The sequence below is a fragment of the Lithobates pipiens genome, unplaced genomic scaffold (genome assembly GCF_037356315.1).
Source record: "Lithobates pipiens isolate NorthernLeopardFrog02 unplaced genomic scaffold, aLitPip1_a1.2 Scaffold_13, whole genome shotgun sequence".
NCBI lineage: Eukaryota > Metazoa > Chordata > Amphibia > Anura > Ranidae > Lithobates > Lithobates pipiens.
Genome location: NW_027507718.1, coordinates 364,195,770 through 364,218,916, shown reverse-complemented (window position 1 = coordinate 364,218,916; position 23,147 = coordinate 364,195,770). Strand labels below are relative to the sequence as shown.

General features: G+C 42.1%; 1 protein-coding gene across 10 annotated transcripts in view; it reads left to right on the top strand.

The window, feature by feature from the left end:
* NEK1 (NIMA related kinase 1) overlaps positions 1–21,320 on the top strand; it is a 209,798-nt gene extending 188,478 nt beyond the window's left edge. For 9 of the 10 annotated variants that reach the window (XM_077477191.1, XM_077477190.1, XM_077477187.1 and 6 more), the window contains one exon: positions 21,107–21,320. In XM_077477191.1, coding sequence (XP_077333317.1) covers positions 21,107–21,138 — 32 coding nt within the window. In that variant the 3' untranslated portion in view covers positions 21,139–21,320. Of the gene's footprint in view, positions 1–13,587; positions 17,959–21,106 lie in introns of those variants that run through there. The other variant, XM_077477185.1, reaches the window with a different exon arrangement.
* Positions 21,321–23,147: the final 1,827 nt, after the last annotated feature.

Genomic DNA, 23,147 nt, shown 5'->3' with positions numbered 1-23,147 from the left:
GCTCCCTTTTAAGGGGGAAGCAGGTCCTCTTAAGGATGGACAACAAGGTTGCTGTTGCCTACATAAACAGACAGGGGGGGACCAGGAGTCCCTCCATGATGCGGGAAGTTCTTCCTGTGATTGAATGGGCACAGTTGAACCTGTCAGACCTGAGGGCGACTTACATCCAGGGGTTCGAGAACATCTTAGCTGACACGCTCAGCAGGGAGTTCGCCTTCAACAAAGAGTGGTCCCTGAGCCCTCAGGCCTTCTCCCTCATCTGCCAGACCTGGGGTCAACCAGACATAGACCTTGCTGCGACTCCGGCAAACTCCAAATGCCGAAGGTTCCTGTCGAGGTTTCCCTTTCACTTAGCGGAGGGGACAGACTGCCTCCAGCATCCCTGGAACTTCCATCTCGGGTATATCTGCCCTCTGACTCCCCTGATGCGAGATTTCTCTTAAGGCTCAAGAGATCAACGGCATTGGTGATAGTGGTGATTCCTTTTTGGCCCAGGAGGCCATGGTTCACCACCCTCCTACAACTGAGCACGGCAGACCCTCTTGCTCTTCCCTGTCAGCCGACTTGCTCTCCCAGGGCCAGCTACTACATCCAGATTCGGGGAAGCTGTACTTGATGGCTTGGGGGCTGAGAGGGCTAGGTATCTATGTCAGGGCTGCTCCCAGAAGGTAGCTGATACCCTGCTCCAGGCCAGAAAACCTACCACCAACTGCACCTACCGCAGGGTCTGGGAGAAGTTTGTTGTCTTCTCTCAGGACCTTGGCCGGGATCTGTCCTCCCTTTCGGCTCCTCTGATCCTAGAGTTCCTGCAATCAGGCTTAGACAAAGGTCTTAGCTCTGGTACTCTGAAAGTTCAGGTGTCAGCTCTATCCGCCCTGACAGGGGTTAAATGGGCTCACGATCCCCTTGTTATGCAATTTCAGAAGGCCTGTCTTAAACTAAGACCACCTAGGAAGCCTTCCTTTCCAACATGGGACCCATCAGTCATCTTAGAGGTACTATCCAAAGAACCCTGTTTTCCGCTGGAAAACATCTCCCTCTGGCACCTGACACTAAAAGTCACCTTTCCTGGTCGCAATCACATCAGCGAAGAGAGTTTCAGAGATGCAAGCATTACTGATTAAGGAGCCGTATCTGATCATTCATCCGGACAGGGTAGTTCTAAGGCCCTTGGATCACTTTATCCCAAAGGTGGCATCCTCTTTTCACTTCAACCAGGAAATCAACTTGCCAGCTCTTAACACAGACCAGGGTGACCCTCATCCTCTGGATGTAAGGTGCAAAATCATAAAATATCTTTCCCTGTCCAAATCCTTTAAAAGATCGGAGAACCTCTTCATCATTCCCTATGGCCTTGGGAGAGGTCAAGCAGCTTCGGCCCGAACCATTGCCTCCTGGTTGGTGAAGGCCTACTTGCTGAGTGAGTCGCAAATTTCTGAAGACCTTAGGGCTCATTCCACCAGAGCAGTGGCCACCTCCTGGGCAGCGTATTGTAGGGTCTCAGTGGAAACCATCTGCAGAGCGGCCACTTGGTCCTCCAGGAACACCTTTATCTCTCACTACAAGGTGGACTCAGCTCAGCTATCAACAGTAGAATTGGGAAAGTCCATTATTCAAGCCAACTCTTCTATTCCTTGCTAATAAACGTTTACCTTTGCATCTCCCACCCAGTCTGCGAGTTAATCCCCAGAGTGTATGCTGCCATGATGCGACAGGAAAATGGAAAATTGTATACTTACCTTTCCGTAATTTTCCTTTCCTGTCGCATCTTCATGGCAGCATACAATATCCCACCCACAAAGGTGATTCATATATACAGAGAATACCGGGACGGGGGGCGTATCTTCATCTTATAGCTATGTGGTCCTATCAGGTTGTGGGGGCGGAGTCACAACCCAGAGTGTATGCTGCCATGAAGATGCGACAGGAAAGGAAAATTACGGAAAGGTAAGTATACAATTTTCCATTTTCTTGGGAATACATCACGGGACACAGAGCCTTCGTTACTTAGTGAGTTAGTCACCTGTGGTGATTGGATACTGGTTAACCCTAATTAAGGAGAGTTCCTCCTCTATATAACCCCTCCCTTATGGGGAGCACCTCAGTTTTGTAGCAAAGCATTAAGACTCCACGTAAAACCATAGAGGGGGGGAGCTCTGTGTCCCATGATTTATTCCCAAGAAAAGGATTTTACAGGTAAGCTGTATTTAAAAAAAAAAATCCTATTTTCTTGTTCATACATCATGGGACACAGAGCCTTCATTAGTTAGTGGGACATCCCAAAGCAATGCCCAAATGAGGGGGGGGGGGGGGGGGGGGGGGGGGCGACGCAGATCAGAAAACATAGACTGCAGACGGACTAGAGGAACTAAACTGCAGCCTGCAGTACACTATGCCCGAAGGCGGCATCCTTTTGCCCTCTTACGTCCACTGTGATAAAATCTAGTGAATGTATGGGCTGAAGACCAATTCGCAGCCTTGCTGATCTGAAGGTCTAGTGATGCACCAGCCAAGAGGCACTAACAGCCCTAGTATAGTGTGTTTTAACTTGAAAAGGAGGAGTCTTTCCCCTTTAAACCATAAGCCTGAAAAATTACTTGTCAAATCCATCTAGAAATAGTGGACTTTGACGCTGCCTGGCCCTTCTTGGGGCCCTCTGGCAGAATAAATGTTTCTTTTCTTACATCAGGGGACACAGAAACCATAGTAATAACTATATGGGTTATATCGGCGTATCAGGTGCTGGACACTGGCATGCCCCTTAAGGCGTGAACTTCTCCCATATAACCCCTCCCACTACTGGGAGTCCTCAGTTTTTTCGCCAGTGTCTAAGGTGTTGGGCACGAGTAAGGAGGAGTTGTACTAAGCTCCACGGGCAGTAATCCTTTGATGAGAGCCAGCCATGCTGACCTGATCCGTTCTGATGTCTTTGTAATGGGCTAAATGAATGGTACCCAGGCCTCGTAATCCGAAGAAACCAGGTTTTGCTTGCAAATGCTTCTCTTTGAGAGCTGGGCCTGGGATCCAGTACTTTTTGGTAGTGAGGCCAATAAAAGTTTACTGGCAGGGTCCTGTCACAGGTCCAGGATTGTGGGTCAACCTGAGTGTTCCCCCGGTTCCTGAAGGTTTCCTTTAAGGTCTCGGAGACTACTGTGAAGGGTGAAGATTGGGTTTTTTATCTCTGATAAAACCCTGCTGTGAGGATAAGGTAGGGGAAATTTTTTCAGGAATCTCTCCTTCTATGTATTGTGTTGTCATGTCTGTGTCACCACTGGGGGCTGTATTGAGCACTCACCATTCTGACGCTAGAAACAGAAGCTTTCTCCTCTCCATCAAGCCGGCTCAAACCCTCTGGTAAGAAAAAGGGGGGGTCTGATCTCTTCCTGGGCTCCCAGATTGGCATTTTTTTCTTATTTTGTATGCCAGACCAGCTGCCTTTTTCTTTTATTAAAAAAAAATAAAAAATTTTTGTGCAGACCACGGCCGCTCACTAGAACCCCCCCCCCCCCACCATGCTGCAGCACGCTCGTGTGGGAAAATCCGTTCCTTTTTGAAAAAAGAAGAGGGGGGCGTGGCTAACGGCGTCAGACATAGTGCATGTTTTGTGCACTGTGATAGAAGCTGCTGCCTGGCGGTGGAGGGACAGAGCAGAGGGGTTGGCTGGTCAGGTTTGGTGACACAGGCATTTCCCTTTTGACAACATTGTACTGTATAGCTAGGATTAATAGCAGTTATTGTTTACTGTACTATAGACCAGCAAGTTTTACATTATTTTGCTGATAGTGCCTTTGCTTTGTGCTGTAAGCTATGAGTGGCAAAGGGACCAGGAACTCCTCTAAGGGTTCTAAGGGGTTAATGGTATTCAACAAGCTAAAAACCCTTCCAAAAGAATGTCACCCTCCCCTGAGAGGTATACGGCTAATCAGATAAGCCGTCAAGGGTAGAACACTTCTCTCCCTATATATATCATACAAACGGGTTTTTTCTTCTACCATTTAAAAGAAATTATGGTTATGAGGTCTCTCCATAGTAGGACTAAACATAGCAGATTCCCATCCAGTCCACAGGGCCCTTTTGTTGAGGTGCAGGAGGCTGGGGATCAGGTAGATCTTCCTAAATATTGGAAAATACTTATCTTTCCTCTTCGGAGGATCCTAAGAGGGAGGGGGTAACTGCACAAGTCAGGTGTTTGTCTACTCCCTTACTTAACACTTTTTTTTGTGCCTGCAGCACAGGCTTTTGAGATATCTACCTTTAATATGGTTCATTTGAGCCTCCCCCACCTGGGGATGTTTTTTCCTATTCATGCATAGCTTATGTATTCTGAATGGGAACATTTCTATGACGAAATGGGGGTGTTCCAGCTATTAATGCTACAATCACCTCAGTGAGCAGAGTCTCACATGTCCAGTGGATAATGCACTGATGTTAAAGGATCCAGCAATTTAAGGTTGGATTTTCCTTTTAAAGACAGGGTGTCTTTTGCAGCAGTTGCTGCAATTGGAGTATCTCAGTTCATTAACCCTTAACCTCCCTGGCGGTATGATTATTTCATATTTTAGGTGCTGAAAGCGGTACCATTATTTTGCATGGAAATTTGCCATTTTATGTTGTAGGCCTGTAATTATTAGAAATATTTCACTTAAATCCATCCAAACAAGAGTCTAATAGACAATAGACATCCCGGTATGATAACATAGATTTTATATATATATATATATATATATATATATATATATAATACATAACTATAATTATAACAAATAATAATACAATTTATTCAATAATGTAATCAAATCAAAACCACTAAGCCACTGAAATGTTGCAGAATTGTCGCTGTCATTACTTTTAGTGTTTGAATTTCCCCACAAATCACTATCGCTCAATTCTGCGAGTGATTCTAATTTATTATCGCTGTTTTCTAGCTGGTCCATAACCACTTTTGATGTAACGGACATTTTTTGGTTGCTATGGACAATCTCCAGTTTCCTGGCATAAAGAACAGTATTTATAATATAAAACTGCATGCAGGATACTGGACAAACCACTAGGGACAAAGGGGATGTGTAATTATTTGATACAGTACTGTAATCTGTAAGATTACAGTATTCTGTGTTTTTTACTTTGTGAATTTGGCGCCGAACTCCGTCCCCGTGCATCGCAGCGCTCACAGGAAATAGAGCTCTGTGCTGTCACAGATCGAGCGAGACATGGTGGCTCGCTGATCACAGCGGGGAGACCTCGCTGAATCCAGGGGACAAGGTAAGTAACCCCCTCCATGGATCCAGCGATGCGATCCCGAGTCTGGCTCGGGAATACCGCTTATGGTAATTAAATTTCACCCCGAGCCATACTCGGGAATACCGCCAGGGAGGCTACACGTCTGCTCCACTATTTTGGTGGAGCACATTTTGAGTCACGCTAATGCATTGAAAAAGGTGGACTCCAAAGGGTTATGGAACAGGTTGTGAGATACCTGAAATTCTGCCTCATCAGCAGGCCCGGCAATGGGCTGGTGTATTTGATGCACTGTTTCTCACAGATGCTATGACTCGATCGTTTAAGCCTTATGGCTTATACTTGGACTAGTGAATACTCGCAGAGGTCCATGGCTGAAATATCGATCAGCCGAAGCACTATGTGAAAACCCTTAGCCAGTTTGTGTCCCTTCCTAGAGTACGGCTATTTAGAGTGGAAAAGTACATCCAAAAGGGTAAAGCTCTCTTTACCAGTAAAAAGAGGTTAAACATGTCTCCTTTATTTGTGCGGCCTCTCCTATGGTCTCATTCGTCAGTTTCAGGAGAAAGTTCCCAAGGGAAGCACCAGGATCTTGGGGGGGCATAGAGCCCATAAAGCAGAATGCTAAAGCCTTCTTATGAAGGAGCACCCCCACTCGGGTGAGGAAAAGTCCTGCGATTCTCAAAATCTGGCAGGAACAATGTCAAGAGCAGAGGGATTTCTGCAATTTTTTCTCTAGGTTACGACTAGAGTTCCAAGAGCCCGGATGGCTGTCGGCTTTTGATCAGAGGGTCCGGGATTCTGGTCCCTGTTTGGGTGCTGCCTGTGGGGTCATTGGGCTGCTGATGCAGCAGTCTTTATGGAAGAGTTTCAATCTCCTCAGAGAATGTTCCTAAGGATCCAGAGAAAAAGGAGGAGTCTCTCACTCTGGCCTCTGGATCAGCTGTTATCCCAGTTGGTGATATCAGAGATTCCCTTAGTGGAACAGGAGGTTTTGGCTCAAAACTTTTAGGGTGCCAGAGCCAAACGGAGAGGTAAGACCCATTCTAGATCTTGGAGATCTGAATCGGCACTTAAGCATCTGATTCTTTCATAATTCGATCGGCTGTGTCCATCTTGGAAGGAGGGGAGTTGCATATCTCCATGTGCCAAAGTTTCCCACTTACCAGAAATTTCTGCTGTTTGAAATATAAAATTATTTTTTCAGTTGTGGCCCTGCCATTCGGCTTAGCCACAGCACCACGAGTGTTCTGAAAGATTCTGGCACCTCCTTTAGCCAGGTTAAGGGCTCAAGGCATAGCGGTCCTAGCCTGTTAGAAGATCTACTTTTAATAGATCATTCAGTCTGATCTCAGCAGTAAATATCTGAAATCTCGAGGTTGGATTCTCAACCTAGGAAGATTCTCCTTAAAACCATAAAGGAGATTACGGTACTCGGGGGGCTGGTTATAGTTACCATACAGAAGAAGGTATTCTTACCCCAGACGAGAATCCGTTCCTTTGTAGGATTAATGCAACATATCAAAACAAAGGAAAATACCTTAATTCGGCTGTGCAGGAGATTTTTAGGGGGCCTCCTCCAAGGCCGTCCCTTACGCGCACTCAAGGACTGCTTCAAGACACCATCCTGTTGGTCTGGAATAAAGAAGATTCAGGCCTTGTTTGTTTCCAATATGCTTGGCTCCCAACGTAGGTCAGAGCCTAAATTGGTGTTTTTTTATCCAGCAAAAGGGAAAATCTTTATTCTGGAAGGTGTTAACAGATGTTAGCCTTCTAGGCTGGGGAGCAGCCCTGGAAGAAGATTCTGTCCAGGGGAGATAGTCCAGGTTAGAGGACCTTGCCTATCAACTTTTTTTGGAAATTTCAGGCAGTGCATCTGGCCCTAGAATCTTGGCGGTCAGACTACAGGACTGTCCTGACAGGATTCAGTCTGGCTAGGCCACGGGCGTGGCTTACATCGATCACCAGGCACGAGAGGTCATGCAGCCCAAGAAGAGGTGAATAATGTTATAGCTTTGGCAGAACACAACATTCCTTGCCTATCGACCAATCAAATTTTTCAGGCACACTACTTGAGACGACAACAATTCGTTCCGAATGATCGCTTCACCCCGACATCTTAGCAATATGTCAGATGGGGTATTCTGGACATGGACCTATTCGCGTCCAGATTCATTAACGAGGTCGACAACTTTGTCGAACAAGGGGTCCGCTAGCAGGCGGAACAGACGCTTTAGTCTTCCCATGGGATCAGTTTTCACTGATCTATGCATTTACTCCATTTCTGCTACTTCCACGCCTTCTCCGCAGGATTAAGCAGGAACAAAAGGAGGCGATTCTGGCGGCCCCAGTGGGTCCCAGAAGACCTTCATTTACCGAGATCATAAAGATGGCAGTAGGAGTCCTTTGGACTCTGCCATTATAGCCAGACATTCTTGCACAAGGTCCGTTATTTCATCCTACCTTACGGGAAAAAGGATTAACAGGTTTGACTGTTGAATCCCACTCTATAAAAGATTGTGGGTGATCTCCTTTGGTAGTGTCTACTTTGTCTAATGCCAGCAATCCAGCTTCCAGAATCACTTACTATAGAGTCTGGAAGGCATAGGTTTCTTGGTGTGGATCCGGGTGTTGGCACCCCAGGAAGTATGTCAATAGGCAGGATTCCTGATGTCTTGCATATAGGATCTGAAATGAAGCTGGTCTTGGCTTCTATCAGAGCCAGGTCCCAATCTTGTAAGCGTTTTTCCTATGGCCTCTTGCTTCCCACTCTTGGTGCGTACCTTATTCAGGGGGTAACACGTTTATTCCCCCTATCAAAGCACCTCAAAATCCTTGGGATATAAGATCGGTCTTATCGGCTTTGCTGAATCAGCTGTTTGAACTTCATGAGAAATTCCCTTGGTTCTTTTGACGAGAAAGATAATCTTTTTTGGTTAACATTTCTCCTGCTAGAAGAGTATCGGAACTAGCGGCTCTGTCTTGTAAGAACCATATTTCTTCATGTATAGGGATGAGGTGGTTTTATGTCCTCATCCTGAATTCTTACTAAAAGTGGCGACAGGTTTTCATTTAAACCAAGATATTATTCTTCCTTCTTTCTCCCCAGAGCCTTAATCTGGGGAAGAGAAAGCACTACATTCTCTTGCTGTAGTAAGAGCGATCAGAGTCTATTTAAAGGCGACCGCTCAGGTTCGCAAACAGGTTTGTTTGGACTGCAAGAGGGTCCAAGATGCACAGGCAGCGTCAAAATTCACTAATTCCAAATGTATTTGTCAGTGATTGTTCAAGCTTCAGCTTAAAGAAGAAAATTCTCCCTTCTAATATTAAGAGCACACTCATCCAGGGTGATTAGTGCCTCTTGGGTGATGCATCATCAGGCCTCCATGGCTCAGATCTGTAAGGCCACGACTTGGTCTTCGGTTCCTTCGTTTATCCGATTGTTATCAAATCGATATTAAAGGTCATTAGTATATTGCCTTTGGGCACAGCGACTTGACAAACCATCTTCACTGAGCGTGTATCCAGGATGGCATGTAAGTATACACCAGGTTTGCCTCTTACTCCCTCTAGTGGCGGAAACCAGGTAAGACATACAACTACTCTTAGAAGAAATCCATAATATAGGATTATTTTCACTTACCTGTCCTCGCCGCAGCTGAAAACAGACAGATTCCAGCCTTCACCCATCACGGCGGGCAGTGTTGTGCAAACCTTCGGGTATTATGGGTTCCTATTACAGGATCCTCTTACCTGGACCTGTAAATGACTCTGCCGGAAACTTTCGTGCCACTGTTGTATAGTACACCAAGTCTGGTTCTCCCACAGCCCAGTCCGCCAAAGAGAGACATTACAGGCTAAACCTTGTTTCTTCCGACCTCGAGGCCCGGGTACCATACCACCTTGGGCATCAAATATCGGCCTGAGATATGGATCCGGTTTGTATAGCACCTAGACCCCTGCAGGGATCATCAAGCAGAGCACTCTTCTTTGCACATATTTTACATGACCAACCACCTTAGACACTGACGAAAAAACTGAGGTGCTCCCCATAAGGGTTGTATAGAGGAGGAACTCTGCTTAATTGGGGACAACCAGTGTCCAATCACCACAGATGACTTTCTAACCCACTAAGTAATAAAGGTTCTGTAAAATTAAAAGTTGCGATGCGCTAATTTCAAACCATAAAATAATCGTAGTAGACCACAAATATGCAATTAAAAATACAAAGTGCAACTGTGCATAAGTTAATCAAATAATGCTTCTGTGCATACATAAAAGTGATAGCTAGTGCCTAAACCGTAAAGTGACTTTATGTGCAACCAAACGCAAATTTGTCATAAAAATACATACGTATGTACAGTGTGTGAACTTATTTGCAAAATGTATATAATAAAACAAAAACAAGTTAAGAGTGTACGTTTAAGTGATAACTGGTGCAAGGACCATAAAGTGACTAAATGTGCAAAAAACGCAAATTTATCATATGAAATTTAAAAAACATATAAAGAGTGGATATACTTAAAAAAATATGTAAAATACAGGTAACAGACAAATATAAACTGTTCAATACAAGTGACCAGCGTGATTGGAGATAAAATGTCCCATACACAGGCAGATCATGCAATTCGGTAAATGCACTAAGTGAAATGTGCAACGTGCTGGGCAATCAATCCATCCGTGATGATCCGTGCAATAAAGTGCAAATAATATGCAATTACCTCACTGCTGTGAGTAAACAGCAATATAAATGATGATCACCAGGATGATTGCTGGAAAACGGCAGAGTAACACAATCTTTGGGAGACTTCTCTAACTTCCTCGTAAATGGCAAGTAAACTCAAAGGAATAGATTAAAGGAGACCGCCATAGTGTAGTATTTCAAACATCTAAGTTTTATTAAACAAGTTTAAAAACTACTCACAAACGAAGCTGGTATAAACACATCAGACAAACAGCATTAGAGCAAAACCGGATATGGACGTCACTTCCGGGTTCCTACGCGTTACGTCTTGGAGACTTCAACTGGGATAGTTACACAGGGTACAGGAAGTGACTTATAGGTGTACTGGGCGGGACTGCGCCGCCCATTTCATTGATATGCTAATGCATCGCTGTGTAGCCATAGTAATGCTAGTGGGGGGCGGGCCGAGTGAATTTGGATGTTCTGGATGGCCTCTCATCTGAATAAAGCATTAGACAGCGCAGCGGGGAAAGTAAATACAGGGGCGCAAACGGAAGAGCGGGGGGAGGTTTGATCAGACATTATGCTAAGTGTTGGCGAACTAATTGAGTTATAATTGCGGACTGTGCTATATCATGGACCGTGTTATATGCTATTAAACTGCTGTGAAATGATAGAGCACGTCCGGCGGCCATTTTGTTGGAGCTCAAATTTAGATATGTAAGTGGCCATGTTTTTGGTGGTTTAATGGCATATGGAGCATTAAATTAAATAGTCATAAAACTAAAATTAAAACTAAGGTACGAAACCACACCAGACGCGGAAACCTCAATAGATATCAGTCTATCTTATTGGGCCAGCAGAGAAAGGTAGAGAATGGCTAAGGGAAACATATCTTATATCGGTAGATATAAAAGGCTATACATACACAGCTGTATTTGGGAAACAGGAAAGGTAATTAAAATCAATTTAAAATTATTGTTCAATTTTAAAATAATGTTCAAATTTAAAATAAAGTCCAAGGGGAGGTTACTGAGCAGGTTATAAACACACATAATGTGGAGGCACGGAGGTGACGTCTACATTAGACATGTGATACAAACATAGCAAGCTAAAAAATATATAAAATACATAAAATCGCATAAAATTGTTTAGCCTAAAATTATAGGAACATAAGTTTAAGAACGCATAGTATTAAGATAACGGTATGTAGATAAATCATTTTAAAAGATGTAAGAAAATTAAAATATTGAGAAAAGATAAAAGGACCATAACACGAAATCGCACATAAAAAGTTATATCAAAAAGGGGGGTTAAAAATCGCTAATAAAACAGTTCAAATCGAACTCTATATTTAATCCCCTGGGGGCAAAGGTATCAAGGGTATATATCCATTTGGACTCTATCTGACTTAGAGTCCTCACCTTGTGCCCTCCCCTCCAGTGTCTAACATAGGGGACAATACCCCAAAATTTCAAATGCTTGGGGTCTCTATTATGGTAAGTAGCGAAATGCTTAGAGACATTATGCTTATCGTACCCCTTTTGTATATTTTGTATGTGCTCTTTCAATCGAATTTTTAAAGGCCTTTTTGTGCGGCCTACATACTGCAGACCGCAACTACACTCTAAAACATAAACAGCACCTACTGTATTACAGGAAATAAAATCTTTAATCTTGTGGGTATTACCGGTACTTGAGGCTAAAAATTCAAAGACTTTAGTAGGTTTACTCGCTCTAGTACACGCTAGGCATCTTTTACAAGGGAAGAAACCTTTCCCAGTGAAGAACGTGAAATTATTCACAGGAGGATCAGGTATGTTTTTGACTAGCATGTCTCTGAGGTTGGGGGCGCGTCTATAAATAAACTTCGGTTTAGGAGGTAGAACTTTGTGCAAATCTTTATCGTTCAAGAGAATGTGCCAGTGTTTTTTGATTATACTTTCTATTTTTTTGTATTGGTTATTATAGTCCAGAATTATTGCTCCTTCTACACCTCTTTTGGCTTTGTGTTGCGTTTTCGTATCTTTAAGGAGATGTTCGCGGTCCATCTTCTCCACTTCTAATATTTTTTCTTGAATTACGCACTTGTCGTAACCCTTCTCCTGGAATCTTTGTCCCATGGATTCCGCTTGTTCAAGGAACACTTCTTTTTTGCTACAATTTCTCCGTAGGCGCATAAATTGCCCCTTGGGGATATTGAAAAGCCAATTTTGGTGATGGCAACTTGTCAGCGGGAGATAGCTATTTTTGTCTACACTTTTAAAGTGTGTCTTAGTTTCTATTCTCCCGCCACTTTGTGCAATTAGTAAGTCTAAAAAAACTATCTCCTTATCTGAATTCCAGGTAAGTTTTATGTTTAGATTATTCTCATCTAATTTTTGTTGGAACAGATTAAGACTGGCACTACTCCCTTTCCAAAGTATTAAAATATCGTCAATATAACGTCTATAAAGCACTAGTTCTTTAGGTGGGTTTGAAAATACTACGTTCTCTTCCCATCTAGCCATGAATAAACCGGCCACACTCGGGGCAAATTTAGCCCCCATCGCGACGCCTGTAGTTTGGTGATAGAACGTTTTATTAAACCAAAAATAATTATTTTTTAAACAAAAGTCAAGACATTTAACTAAAAACTTTCGTTGAAAGCAAATGAGGTCAGAGTGATTTCTCAGACCCCACTTCAATAAAGGTTCTGTGTCCCGTGATGTATGAACAAGAAATATACAGTATCTCACAAAAGTGAGTACACCCCTGACATTTTTGGAATTACGCTTTGCTACTATGTAAAGTAGTGAGTGTATAGTCTGTAGAACAGTGTAAATTTGCTGGCCCCTCAAATAACTCAACACAGCCATTAAAGCGGAGTTCCGCCTGGGTAAAAAATTTTTTTAAGTCAGCATCTACAAATACTGCAGCTGCTGAATTTTAACCACTTCAGCCCCAAAAGGATTTTCTCCCTTATTGACCAGGCCATTTGTTTGGGATACGGCACTGCGTCGCTTTGACTGACAATTGCACACTGTACCCAAACAAAATTGACATCCCTTTTTCCCCCACAAATAGAGCTTTCTTTTGGTGGTATTTGATCACCTCTGTGGTTGTTATTTTTTGCGCTATAAAGAAAAAAAGTGACCATTAAAAAAAAAAACTTATTTTTTTTTTTACTTACTGCTTTAATGCATAGCCAAAAAATGATAAAACAAATGTATTCATCAGTTTAGGCTTATATAAATTCTTCTACATATTTTTGGTATAAAAAAAATTGTAATAGGCATATATTGATTGGTTTGCACAGAAGTTATTGCATACAAACTATGGGATAGATTTAGGGATTTTTAATTATTTTTTTATTGTTTTTACTAGTAATGGGGGCAATATGCGATTTTTAGTGGGACTGTGACATTGCGGCGGACAAATCTGACCCCAAATGACACTTTTTAGGGACCAGTGACATTATTGCATATACATGCTATAAAAATGCACTAGTCAATGTAAAAATGACACTGGCAGGGAAGGGGTTAACACTAGGGGGCGAGCAAGGGCTTAAGTGTGTTCCCTCAGCGTGTTCTAACTGTAGTTTAACATTTGCCTGACAAATATGCTAACATCTTTTTTTTTTTTTTTTTTTTTTTTTTTTTTCTCTCTCTCTCTTTTTTTTATAGACAACGATGAATAACTTCAACTCAGGATTTTCACATTATGCAATTTTGCTGCTTGAATAAAATGAAACTCTTTCTATTACATTCAGCCATTCTTTAACAATTGTGATCCTCTGATCCTTTAAAGAAAGATTGTAATTTTCTATCTGCATGTCATTTCAGAATCTTGTTTTCGCTGATAAAATTATATTCATACTTCTACCTTTCTAGGAGGGCTTCACTATTACACTCATTATAAAAACTTATTAGGTATTTATTACCTTACATCTTTGAAAATGTAGCCATTTGACTGAAGATTGCAGGCAGTGGTATAAATTACTATAAGTGGTTTAAAGTGTAACTGCGTGTTCGGTACAATTACACATTTTCCCCTACTTTCCCCTCTGGCCTTATACTCAACTTCTCTCTTATCCAGTCAGATATTCCTAACAGAGTTGCGGAACTACTTGTCAAACTCTTAACCAGGCCACACATGTGATATGCATTCTCCATTCAGTCCTATGAAGAGTTTGTACTTTCTATAGAATTCAATGGATAGTGTACTGCACCTGTGCATGGTGACTCAAAAGATTTTGATAGGAGGCTTTGTGGGTTATATCTTGATGGGTCAATAACAGGTGAATATAAGACTGGGGGAGCCTGGGGCAAGGCAACATGCAATAAGCCCGGGTTCACATATGCAAATTGGATGCGTTTTCAACCGCACTTATCCGATTAGCATGACAAATGAACCAAACAGGCTTTCTAATAAGCCAGTTCACATATGCAGGCCGGCACCGTGCATTTTTAAAAAAGAGTCCAGTACGATTTTTAGTTGGGCTCAGGTGCAATTTTAAGTGTCCTATACTTTAAAAATTTGCACCTGAACCAATGAGCAAAACCGCAAAGGACTCTATTGAAAAATCGCACTAAAACTGGTCCTGCACAAATGTGAACCCAGTTTAAACATTGTGCAGTTATATTTTAAAGGATAATTACACCAAATAATAATTTTAATGAGTGGTTATTAAATTGTTACCTGGAGAGAGATCAAAATAAAATGCAGATTTTAGTAAAATTTGCCATTAAATAAGGTAATTTCTTTAGAAATGTTACATTTTTTTTTTGTGTTGCCATTTGTTGAAATGTTCTGGGCTGTTGTGTTAAAATGTGTAGGATCCCTCTAGTCAGGAGTAATAAGCTTTGATTTAGACGTTGTCTATATGCTTATTTCCACAGCTTTACTAGAGTTTGTTACATCCGGTTTCTTAATGTATTAATCTTTCTTAAGTTTGTAAACTTCTTTCTTACCTATTTTGATATTAACATTCGTTTAAAGTGATTAATATTTAAACAATAAACTTATTTTCATTTGGAAATTGGGGACTACTGCTTAGAATCAACTTCAGAGAAAGAAGGCAAATTATGATTTTTGCATTGTTCATACATTTTTGCTATGTTATATATGAAAAAAATACTGGTTTTTCTGTAAAGTATACATCTGTTATGTTTTCTTATGTGTTATATACAATGCCTTAATTTTGTTTAATCAAGCTAAACATGCAAAGGAGATGTGTTGGCCTTTCCATGTCATCGGGGGGGGGGGGGGGGAGATTTAGACATACATGTGCTGCAGTGCATTTGCCATTTGGCCACCCAGTGTGCTATGTTCATATAGACATTCTCTATGATGGCACAGAGATGCCTTTCAGAACTTCACAACAGGACTGCAAAATAATGAACATCTATACATACTATTTATTATTTGCTTTCCTTATCGATTAACTTTTTGGTGAATTAACAGTGTGGAAATTTTCAAATACTGAAATGCTATGTCTATATGAACATTCCTTAGACAACTGTCTAACTGTGGATAAGTGTAGGAAAATTTTATAGAAATTAACCAAATTTGGACTTTGAACACAACTGACACATCAAACTCCTTTAGGTACATTCACACCTGATGCAGTGGGACTTTGTTGGGCGGCTAATCCAGCACAGTCCCACCGCACCAACCTAGCAAAACGCCTTGTCTCCTTATCTGCCTGGTTCACACTACTGCAGACTGTGTGCAGTGAAAAAGTACTGCCACTGCTTCGCACCACGTGGCAGCCATTTGAACTTTATTAAATGTCTCTGTGACATTTTGGTAAAGTTTGTTCTGAGAAATGCTCCAAGATTGGTGCATCAACAATTTTGTACTATCCAGCTGGACTGCACAGCAGGTGCTGCGGCTAGTGTGAATGTACCCCTTAGAGATTTAACACCATTAAATTTTGAAGCTTTTTTTTTTTGTTGCCCTACTTTAGAGTATCACATTTGTCTTGATGAAACAGTTGGGGACTTGTAACGTGCTCTAGAAAAGAAGTTGCTGTATTTACATTTTGAAGTGTGTTTTACTGCACATTTTGTTGTGCAGTAGACTCCTCTAACAAAAGCCTTAAAAGTGATTATCCAGACTAACTAAGCTTAAACCTGCTCTCCACAAGAGGCTTGTGCTTCCCCATTCTGGGGGTGCTCTGGTCCAGTCTTGTGATGTCCCCAGCCACGGCTTCAGGGGAGAGTAAGAGAGCAGAGACAATGGCTGCAATACCTAGGTGGTGATAACACCCATAGCCTTACTATAGGGCATATGTTGTTGGCTCTCCCCTGAAGGTGCCGCTGGGAGCCAATCACGTGACTGGAGCGCCCTGAGAAAAGATAAATATCTGTAAGTATCTTCTAAAGGGTAGTTAGAATAGGATTTTGAAGGGGATGGAAGCAGGTTTAAGCTTAGTTAGCAGTAGCCTGGAATTCCACTTTAACTTTTTGGCATCTTCAAGTATAGACAAAACACAGCTTCTGCTGCTTTTTTTCATGGTCTTGTACTTCAGTGATGAATGGATTTGTAGCTGTTGATATGGAGGCACTCCAAGCATCTGCACTGTGGCACACGTATGAAGGGACTTTAGGGGGCGCTCCACTCAAAACTTTGTTTGAGAGATGCTAGTTTGATGAATGAGCCACTGGCTTCTTGTGTGTACTGGAGACATTTCTAGTGAGATATCTGTACCCGAGTTCCCAGATCCACCCCCTCGTTACCATTGTTATGAAGGATGTTGCTCTCTTTGCTGGATTTTCCCCTGTGCTATGGATTTTTCAATTGGAGCTTCTGAGAGGCAAAGCCTCTCAGAAGTCGGTGAGTGATTTACTCTCGCCAATGTCTATACAAGGTAAACAAGGTATTTGATATGGGTGGAATGATACCTTAAAATATAACTAAAGGTGTTTTTTTTTTTTTTTTTTTTTATATATAGATTTGGATACAGTAGTTAGGGGTCAGAACTTTTCTCAGGCTTTCATTGCTGTCTGGGTCCCTGTTAGGGGAGATGCACTCTCTATTACTGCTCTGATCAGCAATGTAACCAATATGAAGATGGAGGGGGTGATAAATCTATAATTTTAAGTTGGCCCCAGAAAAGGACTAGAGGGGAAATCTTTCAATGGAGACACTTGTTCCCATGACAACTATCTTGGGGATCATTGACATGTGCAGCCGGGAGCAGTAAAATCAAGTGGCTGAGCCGCCGTTTTACTGCCCCCAGCCACTACCTGTACACTAAACTTAAAGCTGTATACGTGATTTGCTTTGTGGCCACTACAAAAACTTAAATAGCATGTCGCTCTCAGCGGCAGTTGTCCGACACCAAAGGTGATTAATCCAGTTCAATGGAGCCGCTCTGCAACTGTGGTGGTATGTCATTTAAAGGATTAAATGAGGAGGTGAGGAGGCAACATGTTACCTCCCTAAGAACCCTTTCACACTGTGCCACCTAGGGCGTCAGCGGTAAAGCGGTGCTCTTTTTAGCGCTGCTTTACCGTCGGTTTAACGGCTCTATTCAGCCACTAGCGGGCGGTTTTAACTCCCTGCTAGTGGCCTTAAACGGGATAAATCTGCTTTACCCGCGGCATAGCTGCACTGCCCCATTGATTTCAATGTGGAGGAGCAGTGAGTTCACCGCTCCAAAGAAGCTGCTGGCAGGACGTTTTCTGACGCCCTGCCAGCGCACCGCTCCAGTGTGAAAGACCTTGGGCTTTTATACTGGAGTGAATGGAGCCACTTTTTACAGGCGCTATGCAGGCACTATTTTTAGCTCTGTAGCACCTGAAAAACGCCTCCAGTGTGAAAGGGGTCTAAGACCTGTCACACATCTCTGAACAGCGATCCACGGTTGTGAACGAGCTCTTAGAGGGGATTTCCCTCACATGGAAAGATATCCCCTTATTTCCTGTTGAGTCTTTGGATGTGCTTTAACTTTAGATTGTATCAAGAAACAAAAGGTTTATAAAGACTGTAACTAGAGCTGACATCTGTTATTTCTGATATTAAAAATAAAGATTTATTGTAACTTTGTAGCTTGTTTTGTATTAATTGGACTGATACTCTCTTAAATAATACTTTTCAGTAAGCCAATTCTATATTAAAAATATTTTTATTTTTATACGTCTCCTGTAATAGTCACATTTTCTGAGATGCTGAATTTTGGGTTTTCACTATCTGTAAGCCACAATCATCAACCTTAACCACTTTCCACCCGGCCAATGCATATATACGGCCGGGTGGGAGCCGTCTACTTCTGATAGGACGTTCAAGAACGTCCTTCAGAAGTAGCGGGATCGCGCGTCACCCGGACACGGCACATCTCAGATCGGCAGGAGGGCTCTGTGATTGGCCCTCCTGATCACATGATGGCCGTGTCCAATCACGGCCATCATGTGATGTAAACAAACAGCCGGTTGCTAGGCAATCGGCTCTCCTCTCCTCACACGGAAGTCATCTCTGAGGAGAGGAGAGCAGAACGCTGCAGCCGGCTGATGATCAGTGAGTATGAGCTGTTTTTTACAGCTTTTTACTCACTGATCATCAGTCTAGTGTCAACACACAACACAGTGTAAACACAGTCCCCACATATGTCCCCAAAACACACATATTCCCCAAATAATAAAAACACATGTCCCTAATAATAAAAACATGTCCCCCACATGACTCCCACTAAAATCACATGTCCCAATGATTATCTGCACACATATGTACGTGATCACCTGCACACATATGTACATGATCATTTGCGTACATATGTCCGTGATCACACAAACCAATTATTATACACTTAACAGAATTTTTTTTACCAAAAACATGTAGCAGAATACATTTTGGCTTAAATTTATGACAAAATTTGATTTTATTGGATTTCTTTTAAAATAGAAAAAAGAAAATATTGTTTTTTTTCCAAACGTCCGCTTTTTTTGCGCTTATATCGCAAAAAATTTAAAACGGAGTCGTGAATAAATAACACCAAAATAAAGCTCTATTTGTGCGAACAAAATGATAACAATTTCATTTGGGTACAGTGTAGCATGACTGCGCAATTGTCACTGAAAGCGCTAGAGCGATGAAAGCTGAAAATTGGGCTGGGAAGGAAGGGGGCGAAAGTGCCCTGTATTGTAGTGGTTAAAGAAAGAAATGCTTGAAATGTATCACTCTGTGTGATGGGTACCTTTGGCAGGTGCCAAGTCCTGCTGGAAAATTTAATTGACATCGCAAAGGTCCCAGAGTCTGAAGGAAGAGTGGAGAGGCACAGAATCCAAGTTGCATGAGGCCCAGTGTGAAGTTTTCACAGTCAGGGATGATTTGGGAAGCCATGTCATCTACTGGTGTTGGTTCACTGTGTTTTATCCAGTCCAAAGTCAGCACAGCCCTCTACCAGGAAATTCTAGAGCACAATGTTTCCCTCTGCTGACCAACTTTATGGAGATGCTGATTTCATTTTCCAGCAGGACTTGGCACCTGCCAACACTGCCAAAGTACCAATATCTAGTTTAATGAGCATGGTATCACTGTGCTTGATTGGCTAGGAAACTTGCCTGAACTAAACCCCATAGAGAATCTGTGGGGTATTGTCAATAGGAAGATGAGACACCAGACCCAACAATGCGGATGAGCTGAAGGCCACTATCAAAGCAACCTGAGCTTCCATAACACCTCAGCAGTGCCACAGGCTGATCGCCTCCATGTCTGCCAAGCTGCATTGATGCACTAATTCATGCAGAAGGAGCTCCAACAAAGTATTGAGTGCATACTAATACTGTATTTTCAAAGAAAAAACTGCGCTGCTAAACCTACAAATAACTAGAGCTACAACTCAAAAGTGAAATACACACCAAAACACATAAGAAAAATAAAAAAAGCTGCACTTATAATGATTAATTAATAAAAAATTATACACAATCTAATAAGCAGGTAATAATCTGATATACACATAAGTTGATAATCGGAACATAACCTGCAAAAAACTATAAATGTGGATATAGTCCAGTGAAAAGACCCACACATGTGACTTATTGGATGAGCAAAAATGACCAATTCAACGAATGAATGGGTGACATGAAAATAATCAGTAAAAAAAAATAACGTGAAATTTAAAAATAAGAATGAAAAATAAACATTTAATAAGTATAAAAGTATTTTCCATGAAACTCCCAAACAGGGAATGAAGGTTAAAGAACACCCTGTGATGGATCTTCTATATTCAAAGGACACTGTGAATCCACCACCACATAGATTGAAGGCTTACCAGCTATACAAGCTGTAGGAGCTTGTGGCCAATACCCAGCCAGGGCCTTTGAGTCCTAACACCTCCAATGGCTTAACAAGCTGAGCGTTCCTGCAGGCTCCTCTGCTGCCACTTCCAGTACTGTCTCCTCTCTACTTCCTCCCGAACGTCCTGTCGACTTATTGATGATATTCTAATTTTATGGCCATACACTGTGTATAACAGTGTGTGGCTGGATCACCAGATGAAAAAAAATAAAGCTAAAAAATAATATGAATGCAGACATTGAAGAGAATAGTCTAATTAAATTTTCAGGAAGTTACATAGTTGGTGTGGTTGGACACAAGTCCAACCTGTGTGTGCTTATTTTCTTTATATTACATTGTATATCCCCATATTTTGAGGCCCGTAAGGTGCCTATATAATAGTTTTTTTAAATTAACGATGCTCCCCGCTGAAACCACTGCTTGTGGAAGTGAATTCCACATCCTTACTGCTCTAACAATAAAGAACTCTTTAGGCAGTTTAACTGCTGGCTGGCCGCCCGCCTGCCCACCGTCAAATAACGGTGGGGAGGTGCAGCTCTCATTCTGGGACACCATCATATGAAGGCATCCCAGAATGGACGCTCTCGCGTACCCGGTTCTTTAACCATGTGATCGGCTGTGTCCAATCACAGCCAGCCACATGTAAACAATGATGTGCCGGTAATCGGCGTTCCTAGCCTCACACTGACAGAGTGTGTGGTGAGGAGACCCGATCAGCAACATCTCCACGCAGGGGGGCATCTAGGAATGTAATCAGGGCACTGGTGCAAAATCTGAATACAAAAATCAGCAGAAAACCTGATAGTGTGTATGGGGCTTTAGTCTGATTCACACAATTCAATTTCCCTGACGTATTTTCATGTTAATTACTATGTTGTTTCTTTAAACCATTTTACTTTGTAGATCATGTCTATGCATCAACCCATGAAGAGTGAGACTGAGTTCCGAAATGCGTTGGGTCACCATAGATGCTATGACACAATTACCATGGATTATTTGATGACTGTATGTAACTATGTAATGGATTGGTACATTTGAGCCAACTGTTTCGCATTATGACACCTTTTCCCAGTTCTGTTGCTGGCATACGCAATAAACTTATACTATGTTTTTATTACTGGCTGTGTGGCATTTCATCTAAAGTTCCAATGGGTAAAACTTTGTATTTGTACATACTGTGGGGATGGAGGTTACATAGTTACTAAGGTTGAATAAAGACACCAGTCCATCCAGTTCAACCTGAGTGAGTGTCTACAATTGTCCCAATCCCTGTACATTTCACACTCACATTGGTTCCCACCCTCAAGGAGCCATGATCCAAGGTCCCCATTCATATACCAGGGCCAATTTTGGACAGAAGCCAATTAACCTACCTGCATGTCTTTGGAGGTGTCTCGCAGGGTACTACCAACCATATTCTGTTGCTTATCTGTGCCCATAAGTGCCGCAGGGATCATTAGGAGAGCCGGCTGGATGACCGCGTGAGTATCTCCCACTGTGATAGATCTTGTATGTGAAATGCCGGTCGCCGTAAAGTCCAGCATCCTGGACTGGCTTTGTATAGACGGCACACTGGTCCAATGTTGGTCCAGGAGGTCAGACTTTACAACGACTGGCATTTCACATACAAGATCTGTCACAGTGGGAGATCCCCAGTCTGTCATCTGGCTGGCCGGTGTCTCCTAACGATCCCTGTGCAGCAGTGATGGGTGGCCAGCGGCAGGGGGTGCTGTGGGGAAGGTGACTGGCATGTTGGCAGGGAGGAGGACACCACCTCCATGGGCGGTACAGACTGGGGGTCTGTGAGACCCCTACGCTCACTACAGCAAGTGGGGATGGAAGTGCATCCCTGCTTGCAGTAGATAGGACTAGAAATGGGAAGTGCTAAGACAGATGGTTGTGGGTACAGGAGGAATAGCAGCCACCAGTTTTACAAACAGGAAATCACTGGGGATTAACAGCTTTTCTAAAAAATCATCAGGCTATTACAGAGGAACTACAGAGCTCAGAAGAAAATGGATGGTATAGTTGGTAAAGGTATAAGATCAGCAACAAGGACATGGAAAAAAGTTTTTTCCTGGAGTTATCCTTTAAAGCCCACCTATGATCACTTTCTGTAGAGGGTGACAACACTGCAGTGATTTCACTGCAGAATAAACAGTATTGTCATTCTGCCACGTAAAATACATATCATTGGATCTACCAGCAGGATCAACTGTTAATGTTTAATAAGAACTAAATATTCTTACAGGCTCTTATAGCAATGCAGCATGACTGGATAATGGGAAAGTGTGCAAGCGCTTGTATAATGAGATTAGAAGTGTCTGGCAGTAGAAGTTGGGTTAGAAGATGCCCATTTTACCTACTGGCATTATCTATATGAGATGTATTTTTTTTCTTAGCTATGGACAAAATGCATTATTTTAGAGCCAATGCTTTTTTCTCAGTCCATATTGTGCACTAGAACTGGTACCATTTTTATTGGCTCAGCAGTATTCTAAAATGCAAAACATACATATACACATGGTGTGCCATTATCTAGCACCACAATATTTAATTGTACACACATGTTTTAAAGGTGATTATACAGAATTAGGAAACCAACAACTTGTTTAACTCTTTCTTTTTTGGATTACAAGTTTGTTCTGGAAATTATATGCAATTAACCACCTGCATTTTGGAATAATTGCTAGCCGGATAAATATCTCCGAAATTCTATGAGATTGTGTATTGTAAACCAGATTCTCTTAAATTACTTTTGTAAGATTTTGCTGATTTAAGTTTGCATGTTTCCCAGAATAATTAAACTCAACCAGTCATAAACTTTACTTTCCCAACATCCTAAATCTCCAGGCTGTTTTATGGTCCTCGTATTAAGTAATGAGGTGCTGATGGAAAATATTGTTGACATGAAATATTTGCTTCCATTAATTTGGAATAAACA